This window comes from Microtus pennsylvanicus, chromosome 15 (genome assembly GCF_037038515.1).
Source record: "Microtus pennsylvanicus isolate mMicPen1 chromosome 15, mMicPen1.hap1, whole genome shotgun sequence".
Lineage (NCBI taxonomy): Eukaryota > Metazoa > Chordata > Mammalia > Rodentia > Cricetidae > Microtus > Microtus pennsylvanicus.
The window spans coordinates 56,014,212-56,032,894 of NC_134593.1; the positions used below are offsets into that span (position 1 = coordinate 56,014,212).

The 18,683-nt window shown below is 45.5% G+C and overlaps 1 protein-coding gene across 2 annotated transcripts; it reads right to left on the reverse strand.

Annotated features, from left to right (window-relative positions):
- Positions 1-751: 751 nt before the first annotated feature.
- Positions 752-6,917, reverse strand: Kctd12 (potassium channel tetramerization domain containing 12). Of its 2 annotated transcripts, none has more exons than XM_075950319.1 (2): positions 4,224-6,917; positions 752-4,176 (listed from the first exon to the last, which is right to left on the reverse strand). In XM_075950319.1, the coding sequence occupies exon 1, from the start codon at positions 6,687-6,689 to the stop codon at positions 5,712-5,714; it is 978 nt and encodes a 325-aa protein (XP_075806434.1). In that variant the 5' UTR covers positions 6,690-6,917; the 3' UTR covers positions 752-4,176; positions 4,224-5,711. The 2 variants fall into 2 exon arrangements, with proteins under 2 accessions (XP_075806434.1, XP_075806435.1); XM_075950320.1 differs by having other exon boundaries at positions 752-4,179.
- Positions 6,918-18,683: the final 11,766 nt, after the last annotated feature.

The following is an 18,683-nucleotide window of genomic DNA, read 5'->3' on the forward strand; positions in this document are numbered from 1 at the left end:
GAAAGGGGAGATTTCTTCTTTCTTAGCTACATTTTTGCTGTGCCTAAGGTTTTTGTCATATCTATGACATTTTCAAAAATAAATCATGTGTGTTTATATATACAAAACAAAAGCTACGCAGAGGAAGTACAGGCAAAAGAGGAAGGGCGAAACCTGGCTTGCGCTATCCACCTTGCTTCCAGCTTCCTGTGCTATAACCCAGCAAGCCACGGGTTTCTGTAATTTCCTAGTCTGAGTGGCACCAGGCCTTCTTTGGAAAGTAGGAACTTCAAAGGCTGTAGAAAGTGGTGCAAATAGTCCTTGCAGAAGACAGACAGCCGCTCCCACCCAATACTCTCAGGACCTTACCCCCTTCATGAACTGTACTTCTGGCAAATCTTACAGCATCCACTACCCTGCTCCTTTACGCTCTAAGGGGGCATTTATATCATAACCCCTTATACAACCGTGGCTGCGAAGACTGAAATTAAAGAAGTATCCCGTGAAAGATGACTATCAGACTGCCTGTTTATTACGCATTCTTGACAACAGGCCTCCTGATTCAGCCTGGCCCAGCTGGAAATTGACTTGTTGATATCTACGGATCTAATAGCTTTGCTCATTATCGGTCAGTCCCACAGCCGTGTGGGAAGCACTGCTCACCGTCCGTCAGTCCTACTGCAGTGTGGGAAGCACTCGCAGCATTTCCAAAACTCCTTAAATGAAGTTAGAACAGTATCCCAGCCAATCCACACCCTGGAGCCAAAGGGGGTAATGAAAGGAGTGAATGCTTTATTCTTTAGTGTTTAATAGAATACATAACAAGTCACATAATCAATGATTCATTACTTCACACACAGCAGGAAAACCAGTATTGAGTGTTCCCATTACACAACTGGTTGTGAATAGATAAAACAAAATGAAGCCTTTGGATGGATGAAAGCAATTTCGAAGTTTGAGCACCTCTGAAAAGATTTCACCCATGTGTTTTGTTTTCTTCTTAATGTAGAGGGGCTTTTATTCTTGGGTTTATGTTTCATTAGAAAAGTCTGACAGTGTGATCTTTTCCACGTCCCCTTAGATTTTTAAGAAACAGCTCGGAGATATGTATCGCTTAGCAAATAACATGTTCAACATTTCAGAATCCAAATAATTATTACAAACAGGAATTTTGCAAATGCCCAGAAAAATTTAATTTACATGTTCAAAATTTATAGCCATGACTAACATTTCAATCCCTTGTCATCAAATGGATACTAACGGTGGCAGAAGGAGAATGCGTACCATCTGTGCCCAAGAGTTAAACCAAAGTTTACCTGGCTGTAAAGTCACAGAGATAGTGTGTAACAGTTCACAATTAATGTCTACACACTTCAAGATGCATTTGAAATAAACAAAACTGGCTTGAAAATAACTGAAAAATACTTGAAGTGGCAAGTACTCTTGGTCAACTGGTCCATCCTCCTACCATACAGCAGTATACTCTTGGTCAACTGGTCCATCCTCCTACCATACAGCAGTATACTCTTGGTCAACTGGTCCATCCTCCTACCATACAGCAGTATACTCTTGGTCAACTGGTCCATCCTCCTACCATACAGCAGTATACTCTTGGTCAACTGGTCCATCCTCCTACCATACTCCAGATGTTTATCTTCTGCTGGTGTTCTTCCAGCTTTGTTTAATGGGAAGAATTTAAATCCTCACACATTAATACCATAACATTTGTACTGTCCAAACCTCTCACAAAGAAATTTTGACTACAACATAACTTATTTATGGCTATATGAAGACTTCTTGCAGGTCCTGTAGACCCTGGGAATAAGAAGACTTCATTTCATTCAGTACTCAAGAGACGGATTGCAATTATCCAGAATATCCAGAAGTTTAAATGATTTGTAGTGATGAAAAACATAATAAAAACTGCAAGCAAAATCTTGACTAAGAGTTTAACAATAAAAATACCAAGTTTACTATTTTTAAAATATGTCAATTTTACAGTACTCGTAACTAAGACTGTAAAAGAAATTCTTAAGGAATTCACTTCCTTCACTCAATATTTTTCAAACTATCTGCATTATAGTTTATTTTACATGTAGGAGTACAAAAATGATTTGAATACTAGATTGGAATTTACCATAATTTGAAGAGTTAAAAAAATTATCAAAGCTTTGTCATACATGACTGATGTACTAAGAGCATTCCATGGTAACCACAATAAAAATTGGGATCTGTTGTAATGCTGCCAGTTTCCTCTGAATATTTGCACATTATATATATCTTCAGAGAAGCAGCAGGTATACATACACTGAAAATATATATGATTCTGTTTTTAAAAAGAAGACAAGTTGGGCTAGTATTATCACTTTGCTATTAATTGAAAAACCTAAATAGGAAACACTAGATAAAAATAGTATTAAAAGGGGAAATTTTTCTCACACCTTCAAGGAATATTTTCCTCTACAATTCTGAAAATTTAGAATTAATGCGGTTCATAATCCACATGTATTTTTAAAAAACGAACAACACATCAAGCATCTGATAACCAAGCATGGAACATGGTACCTATTTTTTTCCAACCACAATGACTGTCAAGTCTTCTTTATAAAAGTCAGTTATTAAATCTAATGTCATTCCATTATTTATCAGCATCAAATGGTAATTTGATCAACATATGCAAATTCTTGCCTCTCTCAGATAGATTAATGTAGCCATAATTATCTGAATAGTCTACAACATTCCCCCAGGTCATTTCAAAGATATTCTTGAGAGCCTTGTTCCATTTAGTACTCTAATCAAATTCACAGGTGCTAACCAATACTTAAGAACATTTTGTAAGCCTGAAAGGTTTCTTCCAAAGCCCAGGCAGAGGAAAGTGCCCATGTCAGGCGACCTTGACTCTGCCATCCTACGTTCCTATCATAATGTGATACGATAGGATAATGTGACTACTTGGGCTAAAAAGTTCACAGTTTTCATGCCTTGGTTTCACCGGTAGGGGGCACAGTCACTTCCAGAGAAGGAGGTCCACCTACTTACTCTTCCTAACAGGAAATTCCCAGACCAGCCAGGGTGCGGTGGAAAGCACTAAAAGATGCCTATGTGTTAACGGGACAACTGAACAGTTTTTCCAAGATCCAATTCATGAGACTGGAGTGCAGGCAAAAATTCAGCACTTTCTCACGGCTCCCGAAGCTGTGCAGATTTGACGAGGGGGATCAGAACTTCATCCTGCCATCTGCAAGCGTATTTTGATCTGTTCCAAGGGCTTTATTAGTCATGCATTTCTTTGTTAAACGATCTAACAGAGTACCATGGCATGGAGAAATCTATGACACTTTTGACTGGTGAGTGACAGTCAGAGATCATTTCAGGCTTGAAACAAAGGTTCTGATCCACTGTCTAAAAAAACGAGCTCAACGTTGAAGTTAACACAACTCCCTGGATCCTTGCTGCCTCTTTTAAAACTGCAAGACTTTCTACAGAAAGCTAACTTCTCTTTTTCTTAAAAAAAAAATACTTAAATGTCTTCCAATTAAAATGAAAACATTATTGGATTAAAAATATGGATAGCTTGGATACAGGTAGACCGTTAACTGACATAGGATTAGTATACAACTAACAACCCAGCAAAAACGTATGGAGCAAACTCAGCCTCACAGTTATGAATGTTTTCCTGACCCAAGTTCATGGACAAGGATGTAAGAAACCCACCAAAGCATGTTGCTTTTGCTTATACACCATCAAATCCAAGTTACCAGGGGTAAGTATAGTAAATTTTACAGCATTAGATGAATTAAAAAACTAAATGATTCGTGTAAAATGCTTATATATGGTATGTACAGATTGGATCACATGAGTCAGAGAATAAACTGTCCCGATTCGCAACATCTGCCAAGAACACAGTGAAGTACAGTACAAGGTTCATGTTTAAAAAGACAGGGAAACGGCACTAATTGAATCACTTAAAACGACTCTTACAAAATCTTTAAGAACATATTTCGGAGAAAGATGATGAAACACACACACACAAAAAGGCTTCTCCATCTCACAGATAATTCAAAGGATGCCGCTCGGCAGGAAGCAGCTGATTCGCCTCCCTCGGGCTGTGGTGTACACAGGACACACACTAGGATTCATTCCATGTGAGCATAAGGTCTCCTGCTGCTGCTGCTGCTGCTGCTGCTGCTGCTGCTGCTGCTGCTGCTGCTGCTGCTGCTGCTGCTGCTGCATTTACCTAAAACACCACCACGTTATTGCTTGGCTCACACTGAAGTACTTCGTGGCCTTCGTTTACAAACATTTCCCTTTCCAGCTATCTACGGATGGGCGGCTCCGGGTGCCTCTGTTCATCTTCAGCTCTGTCACGTGAAAAGAGTCCACTGAAAGGCCAAACAAACGCAGAAAGAAATGGCGTGGCTCGGGGTTTCCGAACAGCCCAGCAGTTCACACTTGCTGGGCTTAGAAAAACAACAACAACAATAATAATAAGAGATCTTAAGTCTAAGTAGCTAAAAGCAAACCTACTTCGCTTAAGTAAATAGGCTATAAAATAAGGAAATATAATCAACAAGAAAATAAACGGTCAAACCACTAAAACTCTACTAGGTTAACTCTTTGGTTAGGTTATACAAGTATTAGCAACTTAAAGTGTAGGACTCAAAAGAGCTTGATAAACTTGCAGCTGAAAGTGGGCCTTTTGCTGATCTTGTTTACACATACTGTTTGATATCTTTTTTAAAATGTGCATCGACTCAAATGGATGGTACAGACTTCCAACTTTCAAATAATAAATGAGTATGTCCTCGCCCCCTCCCCGCCCTTCCTCCCCTCCATCCTCCCTCCCCCAACCCTCCCACTAGTCCTAGACCTAAGTGCTCTGGGCTACTACTGCCAGGTGAGTCCTGCAGCGCTGGGGGCCTGGGCAGCCTCGCCTCCTGCTCCCTGCTCCTTGCCTACAAGTGCAGCCTTAACCAATAAAACTTAAAAGCTCCAGCAAACAGCTGACGAGAAAGGGCGCCTCCGCAGGCAGGAAGATCGCTTTCTACAATTTTAAGCCACAGGAGAACTATTGTGTGGGGGAAATAGAATCCTCTCCAGTTACCAGTACTAGGATTTACTTTTTTTCTACCTGTAACTTTAAAAAAAATTACTTTATTTACAGTCTCTGAACTGCCTCCATGGGGGTCTTAATTCCAGTACAGTCTTCCACTCAATAGTCTGAAACTTTATCTTCCTAATGAGGATCAAGTCTGTAATAACCTTTTGAACACTATCTGTGTACACAGCGCTCTCAGTTCTGAGCTCTGAAACCTCTATGGAGTCAAAGGACTCTAGATTTCAGAGCCTCTTCCGCACTGCACGCTGACACTGCCCAATCCAGTTCTGAACAATTCAGTCCTTTCCAGGTACTTGGTGACTTTGAGCCCGCACTGCCCGCCACTAGATCTCGACTCAAATACAGTCTGGGGGAAGGGTAGTTGGAGGCCAGGAGTAGAGGACGCATAGGTGAATGGAGCACTCTTGGTCAGCGGGGTCCAAAGAAGGCCAGAAAATTTGTGACTGCAGATTCTCAAGTGGGGAGCTGACGGGTCTGGGCGAGCTATTCGGGGCGGGGGTGGCCAGGGTGGGGAGCAGAAGAAAGGAGGGGAAGGGGGCTAGGGCATCTATAACCCCGTGGTCCCCTGTGGAGGAAGGGAGCGGGCACAGGAACGGCAAGGGGTCTGGGGAGCTCACTCCCTGCAGAAGACGTACTCGGTGTAGCTGGTCCAGATCTTGTCCTCGCTCTGGTCGGTGCTGCTAGCAAAGGCGCAGGTGCCAGTGGAGCTGCACGCCACCATGTGGAAGCCCGACTCGGACAGCTTATCGAAGGCCTGCTCTAGGAAGTTGAACTTGAGGTAATAGCGCGAGGTGTAGCGCTCCGGAGGCCGGTCCGGGTCCCGGCTTTCATTCAGGGTGTCCCCAAACACCTCCTTGGCCAGCGACGTCTTGCCGCACACCGTGATGCGCGCCACCCGCCGGAACTTGGCGTCCGCCTGGGCGTCGCGCCCGATGGTGTAGGAGCCGCGGTAACCGATGGTGATGTAGCCGGAGCGCCGGCTGCCGTCCAAAGACTGGGACGGCGTGAGCAGGGGGCCCGCCGCGCCCCCGGACGGGCTGCGGCTAGCCAGCTCCAGCGTGGGCGACGGAGCCCCGGCCGAGGCGCCCTCGTGCGGCTCGGTCTCCGAGTAGCCCAGCGGCTGCAGCTCGTCGCCCAGCGAGCCATCCTTGAGAACCCCGCGGCGCGAGTGCGGTGGCCCGGGACCCGGCTGCTGGGGCGCCCCGAGGCGACGCACGAGCTCCGGCAGCTCGAAGTACTCGGCCTCGCGCTGCAGCCGGCTGCGCTCGGGGAAGTAGTCGGGCAGCACGAGCTGCAAGTCCCGCAGGTAATCCAGGATGTAGCGGAAGAGGAAGCCGTCCCGATCCAGAAAGAAGCGGCCTTTGCTGTCCCGGGCCAGCTCCTGCGGCTGCTGCTGAGTGAACATACGCCAGAGCAGCGAGTCGGGGACCGAGACCACGGTGCAGCGCCGGGTCACATACACCTGGCCCCCCACGTTCAGCTCCACGATGTCCGGGAAGAGCGGCGGCTCTGCCGAGGAGGACGACGAGCCGCTGCCACCCCCGCCTCCACCCCCGTTGGGTAATCCTCGGGTGCTGTCCGCCAGAGCCATGGCCAAAGAAGTGGCCAGGATGGGCCAGTGACAGGGAGCGGGGGCGCGACCGGGAGCAGCAGCTGCTTTTATCCCGGGAGCCCTGCACTCAGGCGGCCGCAGCCAGCGAGAGCCGTGCTGTGCGAGCGCGCAGCTATGCGCCCACGAGAGCCCCGTGCGCTGCGCCCGGCTCGCCCGCGCGCTCCAGGCGAGTGGCGGGTCGCGGCCCGCGCGCCGCTTAAGTAGAGCCGCTCGCTCGGGCGCCGCGGCGCGCAGGAGGCGTGGGCGGCTGCGGAGCCGCTGAGCTCGCTCCCGGGGCGGGGAGGGCTCGGGCGGGGGGAAGGGAGGAGGAGGAGCGGGGAATGGATTTACACGCTAAACGCTGACGCGGCTCGGGGCTGCAGGCTCCACCCTGACCCGCACGCTCCGGGGGGCGACCAGACTGTCACCACCCTCCTGCGCCGGGACCCAGCTCTCCTTCCTCTTCCGCAGTTGGGTCAGAGCCTCGGCGCTTCCCCAGAAGGCTGTTCTCTTAAGAGATCATCTGGGGTCCCCTTCTCGGCCCACCACAGCCGGCACCCGGGGACTCCAGAAGGGGTCGGAAACTTTCTGGCAGAGTGGGAAAGGCTTGATAGCATGAGACCTAGCGCCCCCTAGACCTACCGGCTTCGAACTGTGCAGAGAGCTGCGGTAGAGGATCCCCGCGCCTCTGGAAGTTCTGATAAGAGGCACAAACTCTGGAGGGACGTAGGAGTCACTCAAACCCTAGAGCAACCAAAGGTTTTCATGTGACTGCAAAATATACTCGAAAATCCCCTAGAAATCACACACGAATGCTTCTCGAGGATGCTACGATCGTTTACTTTCCGAGTGCATAAAGTCTTATCAGAAAACCTCAACATAGAACTGCAGTGAGCCAAAATGAAAGAGGAAGTTGGGTGGGCGAAGGGTGGGGCTTTTACTGCATCCCCATGCTGGCTACCTAGCGCCTCGCAAAGCGGAATGTGAGGCCTCGGGTTCCTTTCAGTCATCTGCGAATCGCACAGCATCAGAAAATTCAAATCTAAGGTAGTTTTTAGTAATATTTTATTTATAGTTCCTTGAAATTTTAATACACATATACAAGAAGTTGGATTTCTGCCCTTGGACAGCTATTCTAGAGGTCCAGGAACGCTTGTTTCCGGGTCCCTCCGTCTTTCTCTTCTGTGCATAACAAGGCCGTGCACCAGAGAAGCGGATGTGTAAGTCCAAAGGCCCTTTAGATCCAGCCCTGGTCTCTATGGCCTCCTACTTCCTGTACTTTTGCAGTGGTACCCAAATTGCCCCCAACAGCGCTCCGCCTCTGCAGAGAAGCCTTTCCTGGTCTAGCAGAGGAATGAGACAGATCCCTCTCTTCAGATTTCCACCTTTGCACTAGGGTCCTTCTGAAATTCCAGAATTGTGAGTGGCCATGTGGTTGCTGGTTTTGGTACTTAGCAAGTAAGGGGTTGCAGAAGACCGAGGTAGAGGAGAATCTCAGAAACCATGAGGCTAACAATCGCTGTTCTGTGTGCTCAGTGTCAGGCCTTGGAGAATTCAAGGCTGAAGACTAGCCAAGGCTCCTTCAGAACAGCCAAGAGGCGGAGGATTGGGGATCCGAACAGTTATCAGATCACTCTGAAGGACAGCTTGTCTATCACAATAAGCCAGGAAAGATCTTTGTTCTGGATAATGATCTTTACCCCCTGTGCAAGTTTGATGGGCTTGGTAGTCTTCTCACGGACGACTGTCATTTTCATTTTGTGAAATGTTTATGTCTGCCGAACAATTACTGCACTCGTGTCAGCGAGCTGAAATAAGATCAAGACCCAGATCAGGCTGCTTAATTGCACGCGCGGATTTTTGGTACTGAATATATTTCATCTTTTTTGTACTGTTCTTTGGGATAAATGATAGGTTGACCCAAGAACTCCAAGTCCCAGTAGAGAATCTGTTACATCAGCGTCTGAGGCCTGACAAGACTGGCTCTTTTCTGTAAATTTCTGTAAGCAAAGACTTCTGTGTCACCTTCTCACAACTGGGTCATTACTTTCGTTCATTGTTTCTGTAGATTCCGTCAGGTCTCCTTTCAGGATCCTTCCTATCTTGAGGATTCTACCGCCTCTGTGCCCTGCCCCCTCTCTGGATCACACCAGCATCTCCTCCTGCTTGGATCACTGCCTGGGCTTCCCCTGGGCTTCTATGCCAGCACCCGTTAGTCTTTTATCACTGGACGAAAAGGAGGATCGAGTCAGACCCTATATTGGGTGCGTCGCTCGGCTCAGAACCCTCCAGTACCTCCCCAGATCACCCAAGAGTGAAACCAAGTCCTCCGAGTGACCTGGAAGACTGCATGCTTCTGTCTGACCCCCTCCTGCTTCTCTGGCCCATGCATCAACACTTTGCAAATAGTGTGCTGGGTTTGACCACACAGACTCTTGGTCCTTCTTTTTCTCTTTGCCTAAATGGCCCATCCTCCCCCTCCACTGTCTACACTGCTTCTCTTCTTATCTTCCCCAGGTCCCTTTTCTCCATCACCCTGTGTGATGATGCTCAGCTCCCTTCTGGCAGCCTCCCCTTCCCTGCCTTATTTGATGAAAGTCTCTTTCCCTGTGTCAGAATGTAAGATCCAAAGGGTTTTGGGATGTTGGTCAGCTTCATTCATTACTGTATCCCTAGTATCTAGAACACAGTTGGGGTTTTGTAGTTATCTGATAAATATGTTGTTCATTCACTTAGTCCATCAATATTCCTTCAAGGTCTACCACTGTGTTCCAGGAAGTGTGTTAAAAATAATCACTGCCCTCTTAGAGTTTATAGCACACACACACACACACACACACACACACACACACACTGTTCAAGTAGTAATGAACATCACAAAAACAATTCGTGAAATTAAATAAATGAACAAATGTGAGGATAACACCTTATGTAGACTGTCTGGGAAAGGTGTCACTGTAGAAACGACAGGGGATCTGAAAAGAGAAAGCCATAGCACATTCTAGAATAGTAGCAGTCTAGGTAGATGTTAAACAAGCCCAAGGGGTCTGGGTGCCTCTCAGGACAAGTTTCTGCGCTGTGCCACCCACTTGTGTGCTGTAAACACCAAAGTGTCCTTGACATAGTCACTGGTTACAAACGGAAAGTGAGAGTTGCTGCGCCTCCTGCAGGCCTCGGGCAGCCATTGGCGCCTCCTGCAGGCCTCGGGCAGCCATTGGCGCCTCCTACAGGCCTCGGAGTGCATCACAGCTGAAACAAAGCTTTGAAAAATAACAAAGTTAGACTAAGATGTTTTTGTTAAATAACTTTAAGGTGAAAACCCCAAGAAGACAATCTAAAGTTTTAGAAAAACACACATACTTGAATGCAGAGCTCTTTAAGACGAAGGAACAAGAACCATGAAGAACCAGTTAATACTGGCTGACATACTCTCCTTGCTGGGTTTGGTTGATGACCAAAGGTGATGATCGTGATGATCAATTCCTTATACCCATTTATGTCCTCAATATCCTGATGTAAAAAATTATTTATGAATTATTTATGCACCCTAAAGATCTAAGTAGAGCTGACTTATTCTTTTTTATATATAAAAGTTTAAGTTCATAATTTCTTTAAGATTCCTTATAAGATTACCTTCCAAGATAAGTAATAAAGTAGTTGGCCCTTTCTTTGTAACTGCAAAATGCCACATGTCAGTAAAAGACCTGAGAAGAACGCCTCATTTGCCCACACGGTTAATCTATAACAAGTTGCTTGGGTATGAATGTGTGTGGATTCTTGGGATCATTTGTTTTTCACCTGTAATACATAAAATGTTTACTCCATGTGAAGGAGATGAAAATCATGGTTTTACCTCTAATCATTCACTTGAGAAAGGGATTGCAACTGTTTTGACTCTTGTCCTGCCTGGAAGATTCCTTTGGGGTATCTAAGCTGTTAAACAACATGAGATAAAAGAGAGAGAATAAAGAAAAAAGAAAGAAGGAAAAGGAGGAGGAGGAGGAGAAAAAGCAAAACATCAAGAGAGTCTGTGAGTTGCCATTTTTCTTAACCCCCACCCCACACACACACCCCAGATAGAAAAATTTAGCTTTGCCAACTCTGTAGATTCCTACCAAAGCCCTGTGCTGCTGGAGGGGTCCCCCAGACAGAGAGGTAGGTTAGTATCACAAAACGTAATAGCTTGGATGCTTGGATCTATTGGCCTGGGTATGTCTGGGAGGAAAGTGGGCCATAGCTCTTTAGAGCATCCGGGATGTTAAACACACCAGGCTGGATGGAGACCCAGAAGGATTTGCGAAAGTATCCTCCCTATGTTTAGGTTCAAGGCATTCCCCAGCAAAGGATGCCCCGATGGTCACTGTTCTTTTTCATGTGATCTTGGCTCTTTTCTAAGTAAAAGTGAGCACACCTTGGAAGAACTTCGACCTTGAAACTAAAGTATAAGATACTAATAACATTTCTAACCTACAATCTCATCTTAGGCTTTTCCAACCTGTGTTCTCCACCCCCACCTCAACCCACCAAAGCACTTAGAAAACGCTCGGCCATGATTTAAGGGCAGGAACATTAAGGGAAATGCGGAGCTAAAAGGGAAGGAATAACTGGAGCGAGATGAAGTGAGTGCCTCTGAGGACTGAATGAGTTTAATATATGCGAAGATGATCTGCAAGCCGTAAAACACCATTCAAGTGTCACAACCATTGTTTCCCACCACTTATCATGATGCCTGACAAGTCTGCTCAATAAATACTGGATGAATTCATGAATGGCAGAGGCAGTAGAATGGATGCCGAGAGGAAGGAGCAGGAGAGACAGGATCAGAAATTGTCCTGAACAAATGTTGGTTGCATTTAACATCCTTCAAGTACGTGTAAATCCTCTCTGTTTTAAAAAATTCATTGACTTTAACATTCAGAGGGAGGAAAGAATTGGGTGCAGGGATTAATTAAATGGCATTGGGTTTAAGTAAATGAGGAAGCATCGATCTTAATTAAGATTTGATTTAAATACACCAATATCTAATCTTCAAAGAGAATATCATGTGAAAGAGATTGCTAAGTTACTAGGAAACAAAGAGTCTCCCAACGTTATAATATTATCACTGTGGGTTGGTGTTTTTATATCTAGTATTTTATATTTAATAGAACCAAACAGAGAAACAAAGTATCAGATTTTTTTGTTTTCTTTACAACTGATATTTAAAACATTTCCAGAAACCGTTTATATAATAGTGAGTGTTTCCCTAGCCCTCAACACATATCAGTCCTGTTTATATGGCAACAGAGACATGAACTCATTTAATTGCCACGGTAGCGGTTCTGTGTTACAGCGTTGTGTTTGCCCAGTGGGGAGCTAACAGACTGAAACAGGGAGAGGTTCATTTGCCTTCCCTAGATAACACAGCATGTAAATAATTGCACTGATATTTGAACCAGGAGTCTGGCTTTAGACTCTGCTTTTCAACCCTCAGCTCACAGCCTCTTAAATGAGTGCTTTATTCGTGTTATGCTATAGTTTCTATGATTTTGCCACTTTGCAGACATTAAACCCAAGGCAAAGGGAGGTTAGGTATCTTGGAAAGATGTCTTAGTGCGGCTCCACTTAGAGACAGCGGTGGTATTAGTACCGCTCTTCTAAAGCCTATGGTTGGTGCCCTCCAGTGAGGTTTCCAGTGTAGTCCCTTGGAAGGATGGGAGTAGAAGTTAGGTCCTTGGTTCTCGTTCCTTCTACCCATGAGACAGTCCTCCTCACAGAGAGAGGAGATACAGGTGGAGGAGAGACACGGTCATCTCGACTCTGGCCTCCGTGACAATGAGTGTGGTTTATTTCTGGCGCTCTAATATATCACCGTGATCTGCAAAGCACTGGACTCTGGAAGTGTTTGTTTGGTTTATTCTGATCTCATTAACTCTCGACAAGGATAAAGTGGGTGTGTGAAACTGCTGAGATCCAGGCTCTGGTCTTCAAACACAAGCAATATCTGCTGGTCTCCCGAGGCTCATAAAACTGAACAAGTGCATTTGACTTGTGGCTTTAAACATCAAGCTTGGCACTAGAATAACTAAACACATACCCACACTCACACCACACACACACACAACACACCACACACACGTGCACACACCACACACACACCATACACACGCACACACCACACAACACACACAACACACCACACACACGTGCACACACCACACACACACCACACACACAAATACTACCCACACTCACACCACACACACACACAACACACAACATACACGTGCACACACCACACACACAAATACTACACACACCATACACGTGCACACACCACACACCATAAACACACGCTGCCACATACACACCACACACAACATACACCACACACACATAACACAACACACACACAGTGATTCTGGAATTTCAGACCAAGTCCTTTTGTGTCTTCAGTGCCTCCCTGTAGTCAGGTTCACATATGTTCGCAATAGTTTGGGGAAGAGTCATTCGGCCTGAGCTACAAATGAGGGAAAGCAATCTTTGAAAGCTTAGATGAGTTCAGGCGTCCTTCAAGTATCATCGGAACACAAATTGCCTCTCCCAGAGCTGAGATCAAGCCCTGACTGATAAGCCCTGACTTCATTTCTGTTGTCGTATGTTGGTTTGGTTTGTTTTATATTCGCTATATCACTGGATTTCACGCAGACAATACTTTTAAGTAGAGTATGCATTTTGACTGCATTCACTCCAGACCCTTCCCCTGTGGGCCCACTTTTCCTGTCCCTGCAGTCACCTTCGCTCCTAGTCCCCACCTATGTTCATGCCATACACCTAGGAACAATCTTATGTACCTAAAAAAAAGAATCTAGAGCTCATTAGTGAGAGCCAGCATGTGCTGTTTGTCTGAGTCTGGCTTATGTCGTTCAAACTGATGATCTGCAGCTCCCAGACTCCATCTTCAGTGCGGCCACACCCCTCAACACCCATGTCAAACCTCACAGCTGAATGACACTCCAAACAGCCACCCTGGAGCCCACACACCTATCTGAGAGAAGCCAGAATTACATCGGGGTAGGACATTCCTTCAAAAGCATTTTACACGCAAATGTTGTACTGTTGCTTTATGCTCAGTGCTGTGATCTCTTTTTATAAGACTCTAAAACAGGGTCGCCTCGCTGCGAGATAGTCTCACATGCCCAAAATTGAACGAGAACAAAGGCAATTTCGTGGGTCTGAAGCCAGGGTGACGATTATCAGGTAGTCACCTTTTGACATTGGGTTTTAGAGATCTCCTCCCTGGAGTTCTCTGACATGCTGAGTAAGACCGAGTTTAAGTTACTCAAAGAGAAGGATGAAGGCCTGATTCAACTGCTGAGGTTTTAATATGTGGTTCCAGGAAGTCTGCACATTTTATTGTGAGGTTTGGATGAGAAGCCAAGCCACTGGCTAGACTACAATGGTTAACATTTTATGTAATTGTACGATCATTTGTTTGGTATAATTATGGATGGAAAAATCCTTTCCCCAAGTTGCTTTCCAGTTACTGCAGAAATGTGCCATAATATTTTACAGTGAAAGAAATGGCCTTAAAGGATGTTAAACCTTCCATTTCTATTATTCAGTATGACTTATTCTGAGAAAATACGTGGTGTCTTTTAGAGTCAAATATAGACAGGCAAAGCATGTACTTTGCAGTTCCGTGGTCCTGTATTCTTTTCCTGACTTCACTTAAAAGCTAAAATATCAAGAAGATTTGTTTAAATGTTCTCAACTCTGTTGTATGTTACATTTTAGCAACAATGCTTATCTTCTCCAACTCCTGAGATAACACAAAGTGGTTCATTCTGCTGTATCTGATTCATGAAGACGTCAGGAGCCTTCACAATCCAAAGTCAACGGCTTTCTCTCTGTCTTATCTGGGTCCTTGGCTGGAAAATGATGGAGAATCAAGCCGAGAGGCAGCAAAGGCACCCTCCAAACAACTGTGGCCTTTCCACACTGCACGCAAGCTGCCCTGGCTCCAAAAGAGAAAGAATACACATGCACACTGTGAAAGAAACTAATTTCTGATGGCTGCAGCAGATGCTCCTGGAGAGATGCCAACAACGCAGAAGCTCTCTGGCCCTCTCCACATGTGTTCAACAATATCTATGAATATCTATGAATCTGAATATCTATGGCACACCCGCTATGTCCTCAAACTGCTGGGAGTCATGGATGGACCACCACGAGTCCTTGGCCCATGAGAAGAGTACTGGGCAGCGCTGATACTGCCTACCCTGACAAGCTTAGTTTGACCACCAGAAACCATGTGACAGAAGGAAAAGAACTCCCAAAAGTTGACCTCTGGCATGCCTTGAATGACATGCGTGCCTTGCTGCAATGTACCCTGAAACAGACACACACACACACATTTTGTACAAAGGTGAGAAAGTAGCAATATCAGAGGCCACCAAGATTTCATGAATCACATGCAATTATCACTGGGAAGCAACTTACTCCCTGTAAGCCAGGAATGGGATGTATGATCCAAGACTGTCAGTTCATTAAACCAACACAATATAGCACTCATACAATGTTACAAATATAACAATACTAAATATATTATATACTATGCACAACACATACTATACACAACAGCATTTTATTGTTATTTTGTACACCAGTGTGGTGCATGCACATATGCATATTCATGTCTGGGTTTTGGTATGTGCACATATGTTCATGTATGTGCAGGAGTACATACACGTGTGTGTATATTTGAGTGTCTTCCTCTATCATTCCTCACCTTATTTTTCCATGATAGAGTCTCACTGAACCTGGAGCTCACTGATTGGCTAAACTAACTGGCCAGAAAGCTCCAGGGATCCCCCTAGTTCTGCATCCCCAATATTAGGGTTGCAGGTGGGCACCACCAACGTGCCCAGCTTTTTGTGTAGTTATCAGGGATCTGACTTCAAGTCTGAATGCTTGCATAGCAAACACTGTGTGGGCTAAGCCATCTCCCCAGCTCTACAACAGCATTTAACCTTTGGGAATTATTCAAAGCAAAGCCAGTTTTAATAGATCAAAGCTGAAGCACTGGAGGGTCTCTAGAAGACCAAGGGTGGCAAACACAGGCCTGATCACTGCAAACATTGCAGGCTTTGCCCTTTTACCCCTTTTCCTCTCCCTTGCTAAAAACTGTTACGTTCCTGAAGCTAGCCCCCAAGATGCAGTCCCTTATTTGGTCACTGACTCATTCCTGAGACAAAACACCAAGCTCTACGAATCAAAATCCATTATTTGGCCAATACGTCTAATTAGAATTTACCAACTCCCCCTCGCAGAGACTCCTCCCTTTCCCTGAAACTCCCACTCCGGAAGAGACACTCTTTCCTTGCTTGCCTGTGCTTACTGCTGTCATCTTCGCAGACTCCCTCCCCACCTGCTTTCCCCTCCAGGCTAATAAATCTCCTTTGTGCTGAGAATCTGGCATCTGTATGTGTCCCGTACCAATTCCGGGGGACCAACCTCCCTTTCACATACAGTTCCAGACACAGGATGACTGATAAGTAGCACCCCTTACCTGACATTTATTTTAAACAACATAATCTTAGAGTCATTTTACCAGGCAAAGGATGGAAATAGTAAATGACCACTCCCCACTTTCTGGGCAGTCTTTCTGAAAACCCAAACATGCTTTAAAAAGAAACATCAATTTTTAAAGCTTAAAGTAGCCAGATTTTTCATCAGCCCTCTATTTCATCGGCCCCAGGGCCATGGAGACCAGCGCTGTGCATTCGCACGGGTTTGTAAATATTTGATCACAGAGGTGGAGACGTGCGTACTACAGACAGAGACAAGAAGCTTTTGTTTATTTCAGAAATTGTCACTGCCAGTACACCGGATAGTCTAGAAGTCTATCCCACCTCAAACCGTCTAAGACCAGATGCCCTTAAAACACTCGAGGGTGGGTGGTTACTGTTGTCAAGGGTGTGGTACCTGTCTGTTGTCTGAGCCTTTCTCCTGAACCTATCAGATTCCTTCTTCTCACTCTGCTAAGCTGCTCCAGGAACTGGGGGATGCTCTCGTGGTCCATGTGTTGAGTGCCTTCTGTGTGGAAGGGAAACACAGTGTAATCTCTTCTCAAGTCCTGGCTCAGATCAAGTGCAGGTCCTGTGTGAGTGCTGGAGACAAAGCTATAGCTCAGGCAAACAGTTTTCCTGTGCTGGGGAGAAGCTGCAGACCCTAGACACATCTTGCAGCAGACAATCCTCTGTTTATAAATACTGTACTTTGCAACCAACAAATAATAGTTGAAGAAAAATATTTTTCTGTTTCAGAAAATGACCTCGTCTGAGTTTTTCCTTTATGTAGCATGGAATTTGCCTGATGATGATGATGATGATGATGATGATGATGATGATGATGATGATGATGATGGAGTGATGTTATGAATGCATATTCATCCCGCTTAATCTGTATATCATTAAAATATTTATATTGACACATTGATTGATACATGTGTTGGGGACCTTCAGCTCAGAGCCCCATTCCAAACCCTGCCCTCAGCATGCCAAACAGCAGCTCCCTGGAGCTGCTCTCTCCAGAACCCACCAAGGCTCAGCGCCTCCCCAAGAGCTGCCCAAGACCACGCCTGCATGGTATTTAAGACCTGGTCCTCAGACCCGCGGTGTGATTTTTCTCCCCTGCCTTTCCAAGAATCACCCCGGAGTTGCTTTGTTCTAATTATTAAACCTGGACTTAATAATTCGGCTTGATTGGCTTAATGCATTGGTGGAGGATTCCCGATAACTGGGGATCCAATACTTATCAATAAGTTTCAAATAAGCACTGCCTATTTTTTTATTTGACAGTTAAATGTTGGCCCTAGTTAGACAGCAGTTTCAACTAACCAAACAATTATCCGTGAATGTTCCATCAGAGCCCTAAATATTTACCAGCATGCATTGGGGCTTTCGGCGTTTCCAGGCAATGCTTCAGATGCCCGGGAGAGAAGACTGAGCTCCGAGCCTGTGCCACAGGTAAGGCGATGAAAACCCCTGCCATGCAAGAACATCAAAAGACTGTTGGTGTTTCCTCCAGCGATGTTCTCAGAAACTCAGGAGAAGCTAAGATTTGGGTTTCCCAGAGGGAGTGAGCCAAGGGGTAGACAGGGGAGTTATTAAAATGATGGAATACACTCTAGCTGTGAGGGAAACGAGGGCAGAGCGTGGCTTCCTCAAAATAGTACTACAGACTCCAGGTTACTCAGGGATATGCCTTTCTCCTCAAAGGAGGAGTTCAGGGAGCCAATAGGGCATCCAGTGGGGTTTCTAGCCGAGAGAGGATAATGGAAGGATCCTTTCCCACCCCTCTGTCTATTTCAGTGCCCCGTTAGCCTCCTTTATTAAGAATACATGTCTGCATCCCGCAGCTTAGAGTCTGCCAAGAGAGCAAAGCCTTTTCAGCTTCCCTGGACTAATCAATACTCCTTTCACTTAAATTCTCTTTCGACCTTCAAAAGCAGCTTCTGTTGGTGGCTTGTACTCCTGTTTGTGTGAAAAGGGTCCTGTTGCTAGACCTGGTCATTACAGTATCTCTATTTCTGTCTGCCTAAAGATAAATTTCTTACTTCCAGAGTTCTAATTAAAAGTAGGGCCTTGCTCCAGATGTCTTAATTGGGAAACTAGACCCAACATACAGGAGGAAAAAAGGTGTAAGCTCTATATCCCTCCCTCCCTTTCTTTTGACACAATTAGAATAAGTCAAACTAGGTGTCACCACACATGACTGTGACCTGCACTGACACCTGGGAGGAAGGCATGTATCCCTTACCTGTTCTATAAGTTTGATCCAAGATCATCATACTAATCTCAATAGCCAAAGCTTAGTGACTGGCCCCGTCATGGGGTCCTATGGTGCACATATCTATGAAGGTGGGGAGGACAATGTTCTTGGAGGCATGGCAGGCAAAGAACAGAAAAGTCATTGTCAGGTTCAGCTACATGTCTAGTGACAGCAAAATAT

Coding starts and splice junctions, on each gene's coding strand:
- Kctd12 (XM_075950319.1), bottom strand. CDS start 6,689: ATGGCTCTGGCGGACAGCACCCGAGGATTACCCAACGGGGGTGGAGGC.